This window comes from Trachurus trachurus, assembly GCF_905171665.1.
Source record: "Trachurus trachurus genome assembly, chromosome: 22".
Taxonomy (NCBI): domain Eukaryota; kingdom Metazoa; phylum Chordata; class Actinopteri; order Carangiformes; family Carangidae; genus Trachurus; species Trachurus trachurus.
In genome coordinates, this window is record NC_139907.1 from 7,554,339 (window position 1) to 7,569,203 (window position 14,865).

The window sequence follows — 14,865 nt, forward strand, 5'->3', positions numbered from 1 at the left end:
CAGAGGCACAAGAGATGCAGCATGGATATATCTTATATATGTTTTGTTTGACACGTAGTTTGGAGGGATAAATGCTGAACTGAGATCCAATAACTTAATTGTGAATGTTTCAGTATCATAAATCCAACAGAAGCAGTAAAGGATGATAAAATAAACCTGGAAACAAGTTCATTTTAAAACAATTGATGTGTGAGTTCAGCACTGATACAGATTGTCAGCAGGGGGCACCATGCACCTGTTAATGAGGACAGAGCCTGATATTTAGTGTAAATCCAAGCAGCATTTCTCCTGATGTTGTGTCCCACGTCTCCTTCAGTCTGTTGAGAGCAGAGAAATCATTTCCATAGAGAGGAGGCTTTGCATCGTCAGCTGATCCTCCAGAGATCTGAGAAGGTTTATAGTCCTGTGAGTTCAACACTGCAGGACTCAGATCTGTCAGTGGACTCAGCAGAAACCACCATGACTCTCATCACCATCCTCATCTGGACTCTGGCCTGCTGCTGTTTTACAGGTTCAGTCTCTCAGCAACGTTTCAAACACGATGTTTTACCTTTTCTCTCATTTCTTCCTGCTGATTAATGAATGGTTTGTTTTTGTCTGCAGGTTGCAGTGCTCAGGGGACGGTGACTCAACAACCTCCACTAGTGACAAATACTCCAGGATCCACCGTCTCCATCACCTGTAAAACCAACCCAGCTGTTTATAGAGATAGTAATGGTGTTGATCACATTTCCTGGTATCAACTGCAATCTGGACACACCCCAAAGCTCATCATAAGATATGTAGACAGACGTGAATCAACAACACCGTCTCGATTCAGTGGCAGTGGAAGCAGCTCTGACTTCAGTTTGACCATCAGTGGAGTTCAGACTGAAGATGCAGCAGTTTATTACTGTAAGAGTGCACATAAAATAAACGGAGCCTGGGTGATCACACAGTGATTTGTGGTCGTACAAAAACCTCCCTCTGACACAGACCAGTGATCACACAGCTGACACTCACCTCACCAAACACTAAACACAAATTCACACTGAGTATAAGGAGTCACTAAACATTCAAGGTTTATTAAGTTGCTCGTGTGAATAGATGTGAAATCAGTAGCTTAACATTTCAGTTATAATGACATTATTGACAACATGTATAATAATGTAATAATAAGTATAATCAGGAGGTGCAATGAAGGATAATGGCATGGTGGACCTGAGGGCTCATGCTACTAACTTTGGATAGGCAGGGTTGAGGTTGCCCCGAGTTAAGTACTGTAGGTCAAAGGTCAAGTATGTTACTGTTTGATCAACAAGATCTGAAGAAGAAGAAGAAGCCACCCTCAGTCTCCCTCAGAGAGCTCTGAGGCTGTGTGGCCTTGGGCTCGGACTAGCGCAGCTGTTATTACACAGACATGGTTGTACATGTATACATCTATATTTTATATATCTCTTACAAATTAAGATTATCAGATTTCTATCAAGTATCTTGGATGTCAACAATATTACATTCTTTGTAGTTAAATTTGTTTGGGTCCTGACTGTGTGGGTTTGAGGCAGCAGTGATTGACCTTGTTGCTTCATGAGTTGGGTAGCCTATTAGTTTCAGGTGCAAGTCATGAGCTCTGATGATACCGGTCCATTTTTCTGTTCTATGTATATATTTTATATTAACACATAAATTCACCTGAAGAAGACCCGGTGGTTGAAACGTTGTATGTATCTATATTAGATTTTGGGAGCAACAACAGCAGTATAGTCTACTTGCCAACAATGAGTACCCGGAAATGTTGAGTACCCCAAAGTTTTATGTTATAAATATATAGTATGGGTCCCCAGTATTCAGAAACTGCCGGATGCTAACTTATATATATTGGGCAATTAGCATAACTGACATAATTAGCATAAATTAGCATAATTGCCTATATGGGCAATATTTCAACAAAATTGACTTGGCTGATCTGGGCAATATTAGTGTGGTTTTAGGGTTATTGATGATGCTGAATCCATTTCTGACATTTTCAAAATTCAAAATGGCTGCACGATGACCAGATTTTGAAATCCATCAAAATCGGCCCACTGGCGGTTAAAATCTGGTCACTTCCGGTTTAGACAGCCATTTTGAATTTTGAAAATGTCAGAAATGGATTCAGCATCATCAATAACCCCTAAAACCACTCCAATATTGCCCAGATCAGCCAAGTCAATTTTGTTGAAATATTGCCCATATAGGCAATTATGCTAATGTATGCTAATTATGTCAGTTATGCTAATTGCCCAATATATATAAGTTAGCATCCGGCAGTTTCTGAATACTGGGGACCCATACTATATATTTCTAACATAAAACTTTGGGGTACTCAACATTTCCGGGTTCACAATGGGGCCCTATGGGCTGGCAAGTAGGCTAGTATGTGGACATCTGTTACATTTTTGTCCTGCACCTGTTGATTTTTTTTTTTAATGTGTGTGCACTTTCCTTAATTACACAGACATAACACAGTAATTACACAAGAATTGTCAAAAACATTATTTAACATAATGAATAAACTGATAATAATACTGGGTCATCCCGTATTGAAAAATAAAATGCACCACTGTCCCTTCCTGAATTAATACAGGACCCTCACCCAGCTCTAATGGTACACAATGTTTTCACATAACAATAGAAACAAGAAAACTAAAAGTTTCCTGAGACATAGGCTAGTAGTTGCGTGGTATTAAATCAGAATGACAGGCAAGTTGTCTGTTATTGTCACTCACAACGCCATCGTTGCCCTGCTTGAGATAAATAAAAAAATGATAAAACAGAGTCTATGAAAAAAGAAACTTTATGGCTTGGAAAATTGGCCATTAATCTAACAATGACCAATAATAACACTTCTTTGCAAGATATTTTATACTAAGACAAGATAATATTGTGGACAACCAGTAAAAAATTAAAGATATAAAACAGTATAAAGGTTTGACAGTGGTCGGGAGAAAAGTGACAGTGAGGTCCGTTAGAAATTGGATAAAACAGTACAAAACACTCATAATAGATTTAAAACATTAACATTAACTAGATTCAGACCACAAAAATATAAAAAATAACCTTCATTTATGTAGCATGTTTCAAAACACGGTTACAAAGGAAGAACAGGTCACAAAGAAACAAATGTTTCTAAGAATGAGTCCTGTTTGTACCGACTGTTGATCTCGCTGCGTGCATTGTTGAAGACGAGGATTAAATGTTATTGGATTGGTTACAGGTGACGTCGGCACAGACACTGTTAGACAGGAGGGAGTCAAGTTTGGAGCTGTTCCCAGGTCAGCATGGACACTGTGACGTCAGCACAACGTGGGGCAACTCCAGAATTAACAAAGCATGCAAACAACACACTAGAATAGACGGAGAACTTGGACTGATGATAACAAGGGCATGGTTTCTGTTGTTCAGCAGCTCATGTCCCACAGTTTTTGGAGGAAAATTCAATAAGAAATTTTGGTAACCCTTTAATTTACAGGCTGCTAATTACGTGATAATGTCAAGAAATAGCCATGAAATAAATATTAATTGCGTCATAATGTCTAGAAATAGGGGTCAATTTAATAGTAATGTCAAGAAATATTGCCAAGAAATAACAATTGATTGTGTAAGGATTTGACATTATTATGAAACTGACCGTTATTTCTAGGCTATTTCTTCACATTACTATGCAATTACTTGTCCATTTCTTGACATTACTACGCAATTACTTGTTATTTGTTGGCTATTTTTTCCCCCCCCTTTTTTTAGTATATTTTTTGGCTTTATTTGATAGCACAGTGAGATAGACAGGAAAGGGGGAGGCAGAGAGAGGGGGAATGACATGCAGGAAAGGTCTGGAGGATTCGAACCTGGGACGCTACAGTCCTCTACATGGGGCGGCCGCTTTAACCACTACGCCATTTGTTGGCTATTCCTTGACAATACTATGCAGTTACTTGTTATTTCTTGACATTACTATGCAATTACTTATTATTTCTTCACATTACTATGCAATTACTTGTTATTTCTAGGCTATTTCTTGACAATACTATGCAATTACTTGTTATTTCTAGGCTATTTCTTGACATTACTATGCAATTACTTGTTATTTCTTGACATTACTATCCAATTACTTGTTATTTCTTGACATTACTATGCAATTACTTGTTATTTCTAGGCTATTTCTTGACATTACTATGCAATTACTTGTTATTTCTTGACATTACTATCCAATTACTTGTTATTTCTTGACATTACTATGCAACTACTTGTTATTTCTAGGCTATTTCTTGACATTACTATGCAATTACTTGTTATTTCTAGGCTATTTCTTGACAATACTATGCAATTACTTGTTATTTCTAGGCTATTTCTTGACATTACTATGCAATTACTTGTTATTTCTTCACATTACTATGCAATTGTTATTTCTAGACTATTTCTTGACATTATCATGTAATTTGACTATAATAGACACATATATATTAATCAGCTTAATTTCCATCATAAATGTAGTTTGCTGCATGTTGGCTATTTGGACTGTCTGACTGTCTTCCACATCCCCTCAGCCTCAGTCTGCTGGGTTGAAGTTCATTGTGATTCCTGGAGGTTAATTTGCGGCTCCTTCTGTGGGCCAATGAGTCATTATTGACCATCTACAATGCCAAGTCCTGGCGTTCAGGTCTGTCGGTGCACGCCCTGACCCCTGGACTCCACCTGACGTCATGGTAAGATCAGAGGACAACAGAGTGTCCGGGCCCGTCCTAAACACGAGGACTGAAACCTTTGGTCTCTGCCCTTTTGGTAATCCTTCCTGCAGAGTTCACTTCCTTCACTTACACGCACCGACATCGAAGTTTGTCCCCCGGAGGAACAATAATAGCCATATCACTTGTTGGTCATTCATGCAAGACAACACTTATTAATGCCCCTTCTGCCTTGTTTAGATTTATTCTTTAATACGTTTCCAATGTTTTCTGATGTTACTATAATCCAACCATAACACTGAACAAACCATGACTGACTGGAGGATACAGGACAAAGCACAAGATGCTCAAACAGTTGCTTAACCTTGTCCCCATGGCGGGGTTAAGTCACAGAGTTCAAAGCAAAAGCACCCGTTTTATGAATGGGATAACCTGGAGGTGGGTAGTAATAACTCACTATGAGCTATGAGGAGCTAATCGGTGCTGAAGTCTTTGTCTTTAGCCCACGTTAATAAGCCTGGGAGGCTGTGAAGGAGCCTCTCCTACCATGGGATAGGGATAATCCCTTTAGGCAACAGTTTACCAGGAATCAGTTAGCTGACACCTCCTCTCTCAGAGGGACCAGCTCCTTAGTGTGAGACAGGACCCAGAGCTCATCAGATACACTTGCTCGTCCCTTTGTCTCGGATCTAGTACAAAGGAAAGGGACGATACGCGCAGATCTGCTTCTTCACCCACCAGGAGATCCGGATATATCTGGAGTAACCCAAGGGTGGGAGGGTGGGGGGCCTTGCTTTGGATACGGAGCGAGCCTGAGTCAGGATGACGGGGTTTCTGAAGATTATTAATGGTTCGACATCAGTGAAAATTAGGGAGTATGTGAAGGACTACTGCAAGAGGAACGGGCTCCTGACGCTGTCCGTCTTCGCTGTGGTGACGGGCTGCGTGCTCGGGTTTGTCCTCAGGTCGTTCAACCTGTCCACACAGGTATGGGATGAATGGATGGATGGATGGATGGATGGATGGATGGATGGATGCATGGGTGGATTCAGTGAGAGGCAATGTGGCTGGTCTGGAGACTGGACATTGAAGTTTAAACCAATTATGTGATAGTGGTTGCATAAAATCAAGGAAGGAAGCATATACATAGCTATTTTTTTCAGATTAACATTAGATCAAATGAGGACTTGTCTGTTGAGGATTTGCATTTGTACTTTTATTGTCACTTTTTTTGCATCTAAAAAAGTTATTAGTTATGCAGATGTGGCCGATGGTTGATGAATAGTGTGGATAACTGAGCAGCTAAAGAGCCAGGAGCTGGTGGAGACCAAAACAGAGCTCAAAAGAGACAGAACAGCAAAAATCACCATTGCAAAGTGCCCCAAAATTAACTGCAATACCAGAGTTTAGAGTAAATGTTAAATGTTATGACTGGTTTCACGCAGTTAAGATTTGGTCACCGCCGGCCAAATGCACCTAATATTATGTTACCATGTTGTAAGACGCTTACGAATTTTGGCAGAGGCCGAGTCAGTCGTCAGTGTCTGGGTCACTCAGTGGTGTGATCTCTGTGCTGGCAGCAGCCCATAAAACACACAGCATCCTCATCCTCGAACAAAGAAACTGTGAAGTGCAAATTAGAAAAAAAAATAAGAGGGTTTATTTGACTTTAAAGCATTTAAGTCACACAACAAATCTGGTCCTTAAAAAAAAAAAATCAAATCACATTCAGAAATAGGACACATTTACTATCAGTGTGATGAACGTGTAAGAGATGTTAGACTGTGGAAAGACAAAGACATTTTAAATGTAGCTATAAGGTTGGATTCAGGTGTTTTTCTCTCTCTCACACACACACACAGGCTAAGATCTACTTCTCCTTCCCTGGAGAGCTGCTGATGAGGATGTTGAAGATGTTGATTTTGCCGCTCATCACCTCCAGGTAAAAAAAAAAAAAAAAAAAAAGTTCTGACTTGCACTGACGAGACCAAACTCAAGCGACACACAACAACATCCAATGTTTTGAAGCTGTTACCCTTGTGTCTATCCTACCTGAACACTGTACACTCTGCATCAAACACATGACGCTTTACACATTTGGTTTTTATGAAGCAGTATTTGCGCAAGATGACTTTTCATTCTCAAGATGGCAGAATATGACAACAAAGTTTTTCCATATTTTTCCATAAAAAAGATATGGAAAAGATACAGACTCTGGGAAAAACTGCTCCACATTTTTTCCTCCTGTGTCTTTTCATTGTTTCTTTTCACATACTGTAACTTTTATATCTTCTAAATGGATCTTTGTTAAGCTAGAACTGACAAATGTTTAGTATTTTTCTACAAACTACATAATTTATCAACAAAAACATTTAATCAACCCATTGTTTTAGAGTCAATAAGTTTCTTATCGAGCATCTCCCTCTGTCCGATCCAGTCTTATGTCCGGCCTGTCATCCATGGACACGAGGGCCAGCGGTCGGCTCGGGGTGCTGACCATCACCTACTACCTGTGGACGACCTTCATCGCGGTCATCGTCGGCATCGTGCTGGTGCTCATCATTCACCCGGGGACGGGCTCAGAGAAAGAGGGCCACCACGCCAGCTCGGGCCCCGTCATGACGTCAGCTGACGCCCTGCTCGACCTCATCAGGTAAACGTCCTACAAGCTGCCTGACCTATGACCTCTGTCCTCTGATATGACTCTGGTTATTCTCCCCTCTATGACTGAATTAATAGTCTGAGTCTCTTGATTTTGACCTGATAATGGAACTTGGTGACGCATTTATGATTTGCTCTGAGAAGGAAATTGACCTGTAAATGTTGAATTTAGAGCAAAAGTCACAAAGAAACATCACATTGAAACTATAAATGTCTGCACAAAACTTAATCAACTCAGTAACACTTTATAATATGTACACACTATAAAGCATTAAATACTGAATTCATCATTTATAACACATGAATACTCATTAGTATGTAGTTTATAAACACAGTTTAAATGTTTTACTCATCACTGATAAGCACTAACTGTATCTATAAACTACATACAGTAGTAATGACGTTATAAACTAATAATTCAGTATTCATGCTTAACTAATGCTTAATAGCGTGTACTTATTATAAAGTTTTATGATTATATATAAGTATTATGAAGTTTTTCAAAAATCAGTTCATTACCTGTTGGACAAATTTCAATCTGGACCAAAGTGGTCGACCAGACACGCATCACTGGCAAAGATCAGAACTGGTCTGCTTGGTTAGCTAAGATGTTTTTCCTCTTCAGCCTCACAAGAGCGGCTTTTAGACATTTTATGAAGTAACAGTAAACAAGCAACTAAATCAGGCTTTTCCTGGTAAAACAGATCTTCCATTCATTGCATGTTACGTTGGGGATTTTGCTGTAGAAAGAGCAGGAAGAGACAGTGACACTCACAGCCTCTGCTATTCTTGGACAAGATCTGACTGCAGAAAGTGCTTTTCCCACCTTCACTTATTCCATAAGAACCAGTGAAGTCCCTCTCATGGTACAGGCTTTTCAGGACAATCCAGATTTTCCCATTCTATCTTATTAGTGCTGTTTTTTTCCCCCCAGGATTAAGATTTGCTGTATCACAGCCTGGGAAAAACCCAGTACGGACTAATTGAATCCAAGCGCAGATCCAGTTTAGACCTTGTAAATTCCCTAGGCTTCGTCAGGAACAGGAAGCTTCCCTAATTGAGAGGATGAGTGTGATCCTTGGAGCTGACATAATAGCTGTCGCAGGAAAACAATAGGACGTTAGAAAATCATGAAATCCTCTGCTAGTAAATGTGAATCCTGACAATGTGGTTTGTTCTGACTTTTCATGAAAACCATGAAACAAATATATGGCAACAAATTTGATTAATCTATAATACAAGATAAAAAAAAACAAAAAAACAAGAATAATAATAAAAAACATTGACATATTGTGAATATAAATCCGAATCAGACTCTTTTTGTCAGCACAGAATTAAGAAGTTGAAGGAAAAATGTGCTGCGGTGTCTCCTACCCAGCAGGTCAGCTAAGAATAGGGAGACACTGTAATTGTGATCTGTTAAGCCTGCACTTTCTCAGAAGGTCCTTGTGCTGTGTGACGCTGTGTGAGCCTGTGTGTGTGTCTGTGTGTGTGGCCATTCATGTCAAAGATCAACTAATTCCCTCCTCGACTTTAGAGAGCTGTGGCCAGTGTGTGTGTGTGTGTGTGTGTGTGTGTGTTGCTGTAAGCCAAAAGTCAAGGTGTACGTTTCAGGCCTCTTACGTGTTTGACAAGATTACAACCGGGGATACCAGTGTCACTGACGTGTGCTATATAAATACAGCGCCTGTACCCACGATGCTTTGCACATGTTTACATGGATGATATAACGTTATATGTTCGGTTATTAAATCACAAAGCAGCATTTTACCACTATAGCTGCTCAAGTTGAAGTTAATTCAGCTCCATGTATATTGTATTTCACAAGTTTATTTGTTTTACATGTAAAAGCTTTATGAAGTACAATGATTATAATACTTTATAAAGCTTCTAGACACTTTCAGTTTCGGCTCGGCTTTCGTTGAGTTCACCTACGTAGTCACTCATAAACATTATGCTGCAGTTAGTTCATGTTGTACCAGAAGAAAGGAGTGTATGTATGATCGACATGTAAAAAGAGAGGTCCATTTAGCAGCGGTTCAGGAGCTTTTGTTTAGCGTTAGGACACTTTTAATTCACAATTAAAGAGACAAAAGACTTCCTGTCTCTATTGGTTTTGAATAATTGAGGTATGACGTTTGTTTCATTGTTGAATCTGGCAACACGTGGAGCTTTCATTGGCCTTCATCACCTACCTAAGGAATGCATTTAACCCTCATAATGCAGACATAAAAACAGCAGTGATTTACTTGAAATACTGTTGATGATTAATATACAGTTTTTTCTTTCTTTTCTAGAAACATGATCCCATCCAACCTGATTGAAGCGACGTTTCAGCAGGTGAGTGGATGAGACAAGAGGAGGAAACTCACTCTTCATGGATTGTAAAATAACGCTCATTTATCCATCGTGCACATATTAACTCTTCTCTTTCCTCCATCTCCAGTACCGGACGGATTTGGTACCAATTGTGCAAACCGCTAGTGAAGCGGGGTCTCAGGCCAACTATGTGTATGTCATGCCCGACTACCACAACCCTCAGCTGGGCCACCCGGTCTTCCTGGAGATCACGCCTGCACCCGACATCAAGTACAAGATCGTTCCCAGTACGAGCAAAGGCATGAACGTGCTGGGCATCGTCATCTTCTCAGCTACCATGGGTAAGAGAGACCGTCACACATCTCTGCTTTATTTATACAACGCCTATAGTGCTATACTTTCTAATAACTCAGCCTCTGTGAAGGCTTTATCAGCTGCTAGAGGCTATTACAACTCTGGGGTTGCCAGGTTGTGAAGAATCTCCCCTGCAAGGTGTTAATCTGCATTCTGCAACATGATATTTGTAAAACGGCTATTTTAGTACAGTTTTCAATACATAACAAGCTTATTGTTCTTACTACACTACAAGGCGATGAGCTCATTATGTTTAATTAAAGGGCAGTGGCAGAAAAACATAGGCCTGTTTATAATTTAAAAATTAAGTGCAGACAAGTTGCTCCTGCATCTGATATATGTTAAATCTGCATTATAGTGTATTAGCAGCACTTTACAGTGCAGTGGGTTTTATTTTAATCGAAGGGGGACCTATTAATAATGAATAATCATCATGTTATTAAATATTAATTAAGTCAGTACAATGACTTACTTTGTATCACTGTTTCAGATTTATTAATGGGGGAAAATTCGTTTTCAAAAAAATTTGGTCAGTCATGAGTAAATGATTTGTCAAAAAAAAGATAAAAGAAACATGACGACTAACAACAAACACACGTGGATGTCCGATCTGTTCCCAGGTCTGTTGCTGGGGAAGATGGGAGAACGTGGAGCTCCGCTGGTCAACGTGTGCCAGTGCATAAATGAATGCGTCATGAAGATCATTAACGCAGCTATGTGGTAAGGCTGCACTTTCTCTCTCTCTCTCTCACACACACACACACATGCACACAAATACACATATGTACATCCAGAAAAAGACAGAGTACTCAAAGTTTACGCAGCAGAGCTGGATTACATCTAAAAATAAATCCTAACACCACCACACCTCAGTCACAGGTGTCTTAGGTGTCCTAGCTGCTTCTCTCAGCTGCTGACTCCCAGATTACATGTGTGTGAATGGAGCTGAGCTGATTTATTTATTAAATAACTGTATAACAAACTCACATTATTTGAATGGGTGAGTAGGAACATACAGTGCAAACAGACGCCTGAAAACAAAAAAAACATTGCAGCCACTAGGACATAACACACACACATGTGACTTTGTTTTTCAACATCTCCTTTCAAAGTCATGGGCATTCATTTACTGACATAACAGCCTCCACGCTCATGGAGCCTGTGCCGCAGGGATTTGCTGGCATTCAGCCATAGGAGCATTAGTGAGGTTGGCCGCCGCTGTCAGGCGACCGCAGACAGTCGGACTCCTGTTAATCCCAACGGCGTTTGGATTGGGTTCAAGCCAGTCAAGTTCTTCCACACCAGGCACGGAAAAAAAACACGTCTTATACTGAACCTGGCTGTGTGTGCAGGCGTAGTTCTCATCAAAACCCACTGCATCTCTCCTAGAGGTGCAATAAGCAAAGTGAAGGCAACTATTTAAAATCATGAATGTCTTGTTTGCTTCTTTTGTTGGTGCACTGCTTCATTGCAACACTGTGACCCTCCAACACCACTATCCGTCACACACTCTACAGCAGGAGGGCCCAAATCCTTCTCAGTGAAGGGCCAAAAATGAATCTGGGTGGAGGGTCGCAGGCCAAAACTAAACATTCATGTTGCAGTGCGTTAAATAAATATACCTATGGCATAATTGTGCAAACACTCATTTTGAAAATGAATAACACGATATAACCCTTTAATTTACAGGCCGCTAATTGCATGAAAATATCATGAAATAGCCAAGTAATTGCGTCATAATGTCTGGAAATAGCTTAGAAATACAGTCAGTTTCAAAGCAATGTCGAGAAATATAGCCAAGAAATAACGATTGATTGCGTAGAAATAGACACAAAAATAATTGATTGCAATTGACAATTGCAAAGACTTGATGGCAAAAAAATTCTGGCCTAGGTCTAGGCCTAGGTAAAGCATGAAAAGCATGTGAAATCTTTCGCCTTTATGACATTACTATGAAAATGACCATTATTTCTTGGCTATTTCTTGACATTATCACGTAATTAGTGGCCTGTAAATTAAAGAGTTATCAATAAAACTATTGTTTATTGTGTTTCACTATTAACTTAAGTGCAAAAAATTAAATTTGAGCATGAGCAGTGGGCCAAAAGTAATCGGTCGGGGCTTGATCCTCTCTCCTCTCCGCAGGTATTTCCCCTTCGGTATTGTGTTCCTCGTGGCCGGGAAGATCCTGGACATGCATGACCCAGCCCACCTGGGGGAGAAGCTGGGCATGTACTTCATCACGGTCTTGTCTGGACTGTTTGTGCACGGCCTCATCCTGCTGCCCGGCTTCTTCTTCTTCTTCACCCGCAAAAACCCCTTCCCTTACATCAGAGGGCTGCTGCAGGCTCTCGTCATCGCATTGGCTACGTCGTCCAGGTGAGAGTCTCAAGGTGTTTTATCATCTCAGCCATGAAGACGTTAAACAGAGACCCTATAATCAAGCTTCAAAAAAGAGTCATTAGAATAATAAACAAAGAGTGCTATTGTGAACCTTCCAACCCACTATTTTTAAGATCTAATGCATTAAAATTTTCAGATATTGTGTTCCTAAAGACAATGGAAATCATTTTTCGAGTAAAGAACAACAGCCTTCCAGCTTGTATCCTTCAGTTATTTAAATTAAGAAAAGGAAACTATAATTTAAGAGGGTTATTGATTTTTGAAATGTGTAAAGTGAGAACTAACATAAAATACAAATGTGTTTCAGTCTTGGGAGTTAAAATGTGGAATAAGCTCAGTGATGAGTTGAAGACATGTAGTTCTTTGTTGAGTTTTAAGAAAGCCTTGAAATGTAAAATAATGAAAAATTATAAAATACAGTAATGATTACTTTCATCTTATTATTTTGGACTGTTGACATTCTAGGTAATTTAATTTCATAGAGTGTAAAGGATAGGCAAATATAAGCCTTGGGCTTCAGCCTATTCCCTTTTCGGTCACTGTATGATATTTTCTTTTTTTTTTTGTGTGTGTGTGTGTGTATGGTTGCAATTGTGTATAATATGTTTTGACTAAACTGTTCACACAAAATGGTTGATTTTGTTGGTGTTGTATGACCGAAATAAACAAATTTCAATTCAAAGACGTGGCCGAGTCCGTCCAATGAGTAGCCTACGTCCTCTCCCCCCTCCTCATCCTTTTGTCTTCTTCGTCTGCAGCTCAGCGACGTTGCCGATCACCATGAAGTGTCTCCTGGAGAACTGCGGCGTGGACCGGCAGATCGCTCGCTTCGTGCTGCCAGTGGGAGCCACCATCAACATGGACGGGACGGCTCTGTACGAGGCGGTGGCGGCCATCTTTATCGCTCAAGTCAACGAGTACGACTTGGACTTTGGCCAGTTGGTCACAATCAGGTAAGAACAAACTCACTCACCGGTTAAATTGATTGTGTTTTATATTGTCTAACCTCTTGGCCTTTTGTCCCATCAGTATCACGGCAACAGCAGCCAGCATCGGCGCAGCCGGGATACCTCAGGCCGGTCTGGTTACCATGGTGATTGTCCTGACCTCTGTGGGGTTACCTCCTGCTGACATCTCATTGATCGTCGCCATCGATTGGGTTCTGTGAGTTCCACTAAAACCTATTATCATACTAATATTCATTATCACGGTGGGGCGGCCTGTTGGGACGAAGGGTGATTTATTTATTTATTTATTTTTGTCTCTTTCTTTCTCAGCGATCGCTTCCGGACGATGATCAATGTTCTCGGTGACGCTTTGGCCGCGGGGATCATGGCCCATTTATGCAAGAAGGACTTTGAGAAAGCAGCTGCGGCCGCTGCATCTGCTGACACCGCGCCCCCGGCCAACGACGGAGGTGGCCCCAAAAGGGTGAGCTGGACCTTCTTCTGTCAGCTCAAAATGTCGAAATGCAAATTCGTGTGAAGCTCCTGAAATCTAAATATATTCTTATACGATAAAATGTTAAAGATCCCATAATGTAAAACATGAAATGTCCAAGTATTTTAAGATAAAGCAGATCTAGGGTCTGCATTGAAAGTATCAAAATGCTCAGAGAGTGTGCACAAGTTTGCGTTATTTAGAAACTGGGCCTTAAAAGGAGGTGTCCGTTCTTCTGTGACTTTGTGATGTCACAATAAATCAGGAAACTGTCAGCCAATCAGAAGACAGGCTCTGAACCTCCTCTCTTCTGATTGGCTCATCACCCTGTTGTTTTTAGACCTTGGGAGGGAAGATTTTTAACGACATAGAGATGGTTTTTGAATCTTAAAACCACAAATATGCATCAACATCTCAAATAAAACAGAAAAACAAAAACCTTTACACAACTTCAAGCAAATTGTTTTCACCCTGTTTTTTGTGGATACCTTTCGTTATCATAACTAACTGCTGTTTTGTTTCCTCTTCTCCACAGAGAGACACGGTCATCTCCTTCGGTAATCAGAGTGTGGCGATGTCTGACGCTCCTCTGATCGCGCACCGCTGCGATTATGTGTATGAGGTGGACGGAGAGAACGTGCTGGAGAGGCCGGTGGCCTGCTACAACCTCTGCCAAGTCTGAAACAGACACAGGAAACTGCCTTCTGAAGCGCATCGATTCACCTCTGGGACCGTTATCAGACGGCCTGGGGAAAAAAATCCAGTTAGGGATTCATCGTTAATGAGATTATTGTGGTGTCAGGGTTAAACAGCCTTAAGTTGGTTTTGCCTGTGCCATGCCAAGGACTAAAAACTCCATTACTTGATGTTTCCTGTGCGGCCCCACGCAATGTTTGACTGGATCGCGGAGGAGTCGTTGTGAGGTCACACACGACCTAAATCTCATACAGACACGGGTTTTTGCCCAAATGCATTTTGCAGAAACGAT

The 14,865-nt window shown here is 40.6% G+C and overlaps 1 protein-coding gene across 1 annotated transcript; it reads left to right on the top strand.

Moving 5' to 3' along the window:
• Nucleotides 1-5,522: 5,522 nt before the first annotated feature.
• slc1a8b (solute carrier family 1 member 8b) lies at nt 5,523-14,559 on the top strand (the record flags this gene model as incomplete). Its single annotated transcript, XM_083998540.1, has 11 exons — nt 5,523-5,687; nt 6,563-6,642; nt 7,138-7,353; nt 9,659-9,701; nt 9,808-10,021; nt 10,655-10,754; nt 12,180-12,413; nt 13,196-13,390; nt 13,467-13,601; nt 13,715-13,868; nt 14,413-14,559. The coding sequence occupies 11 exons, from the start codon at nt 5,523-5,525 to the stop codon at nt 14,557-14,559; spliced, it is 1,683 nt and encodes a 560-aa protein (XP_083854666.1).
• Between the last annotated feature and the right edge of the window lie 306 nt (nt 14,560-14,865).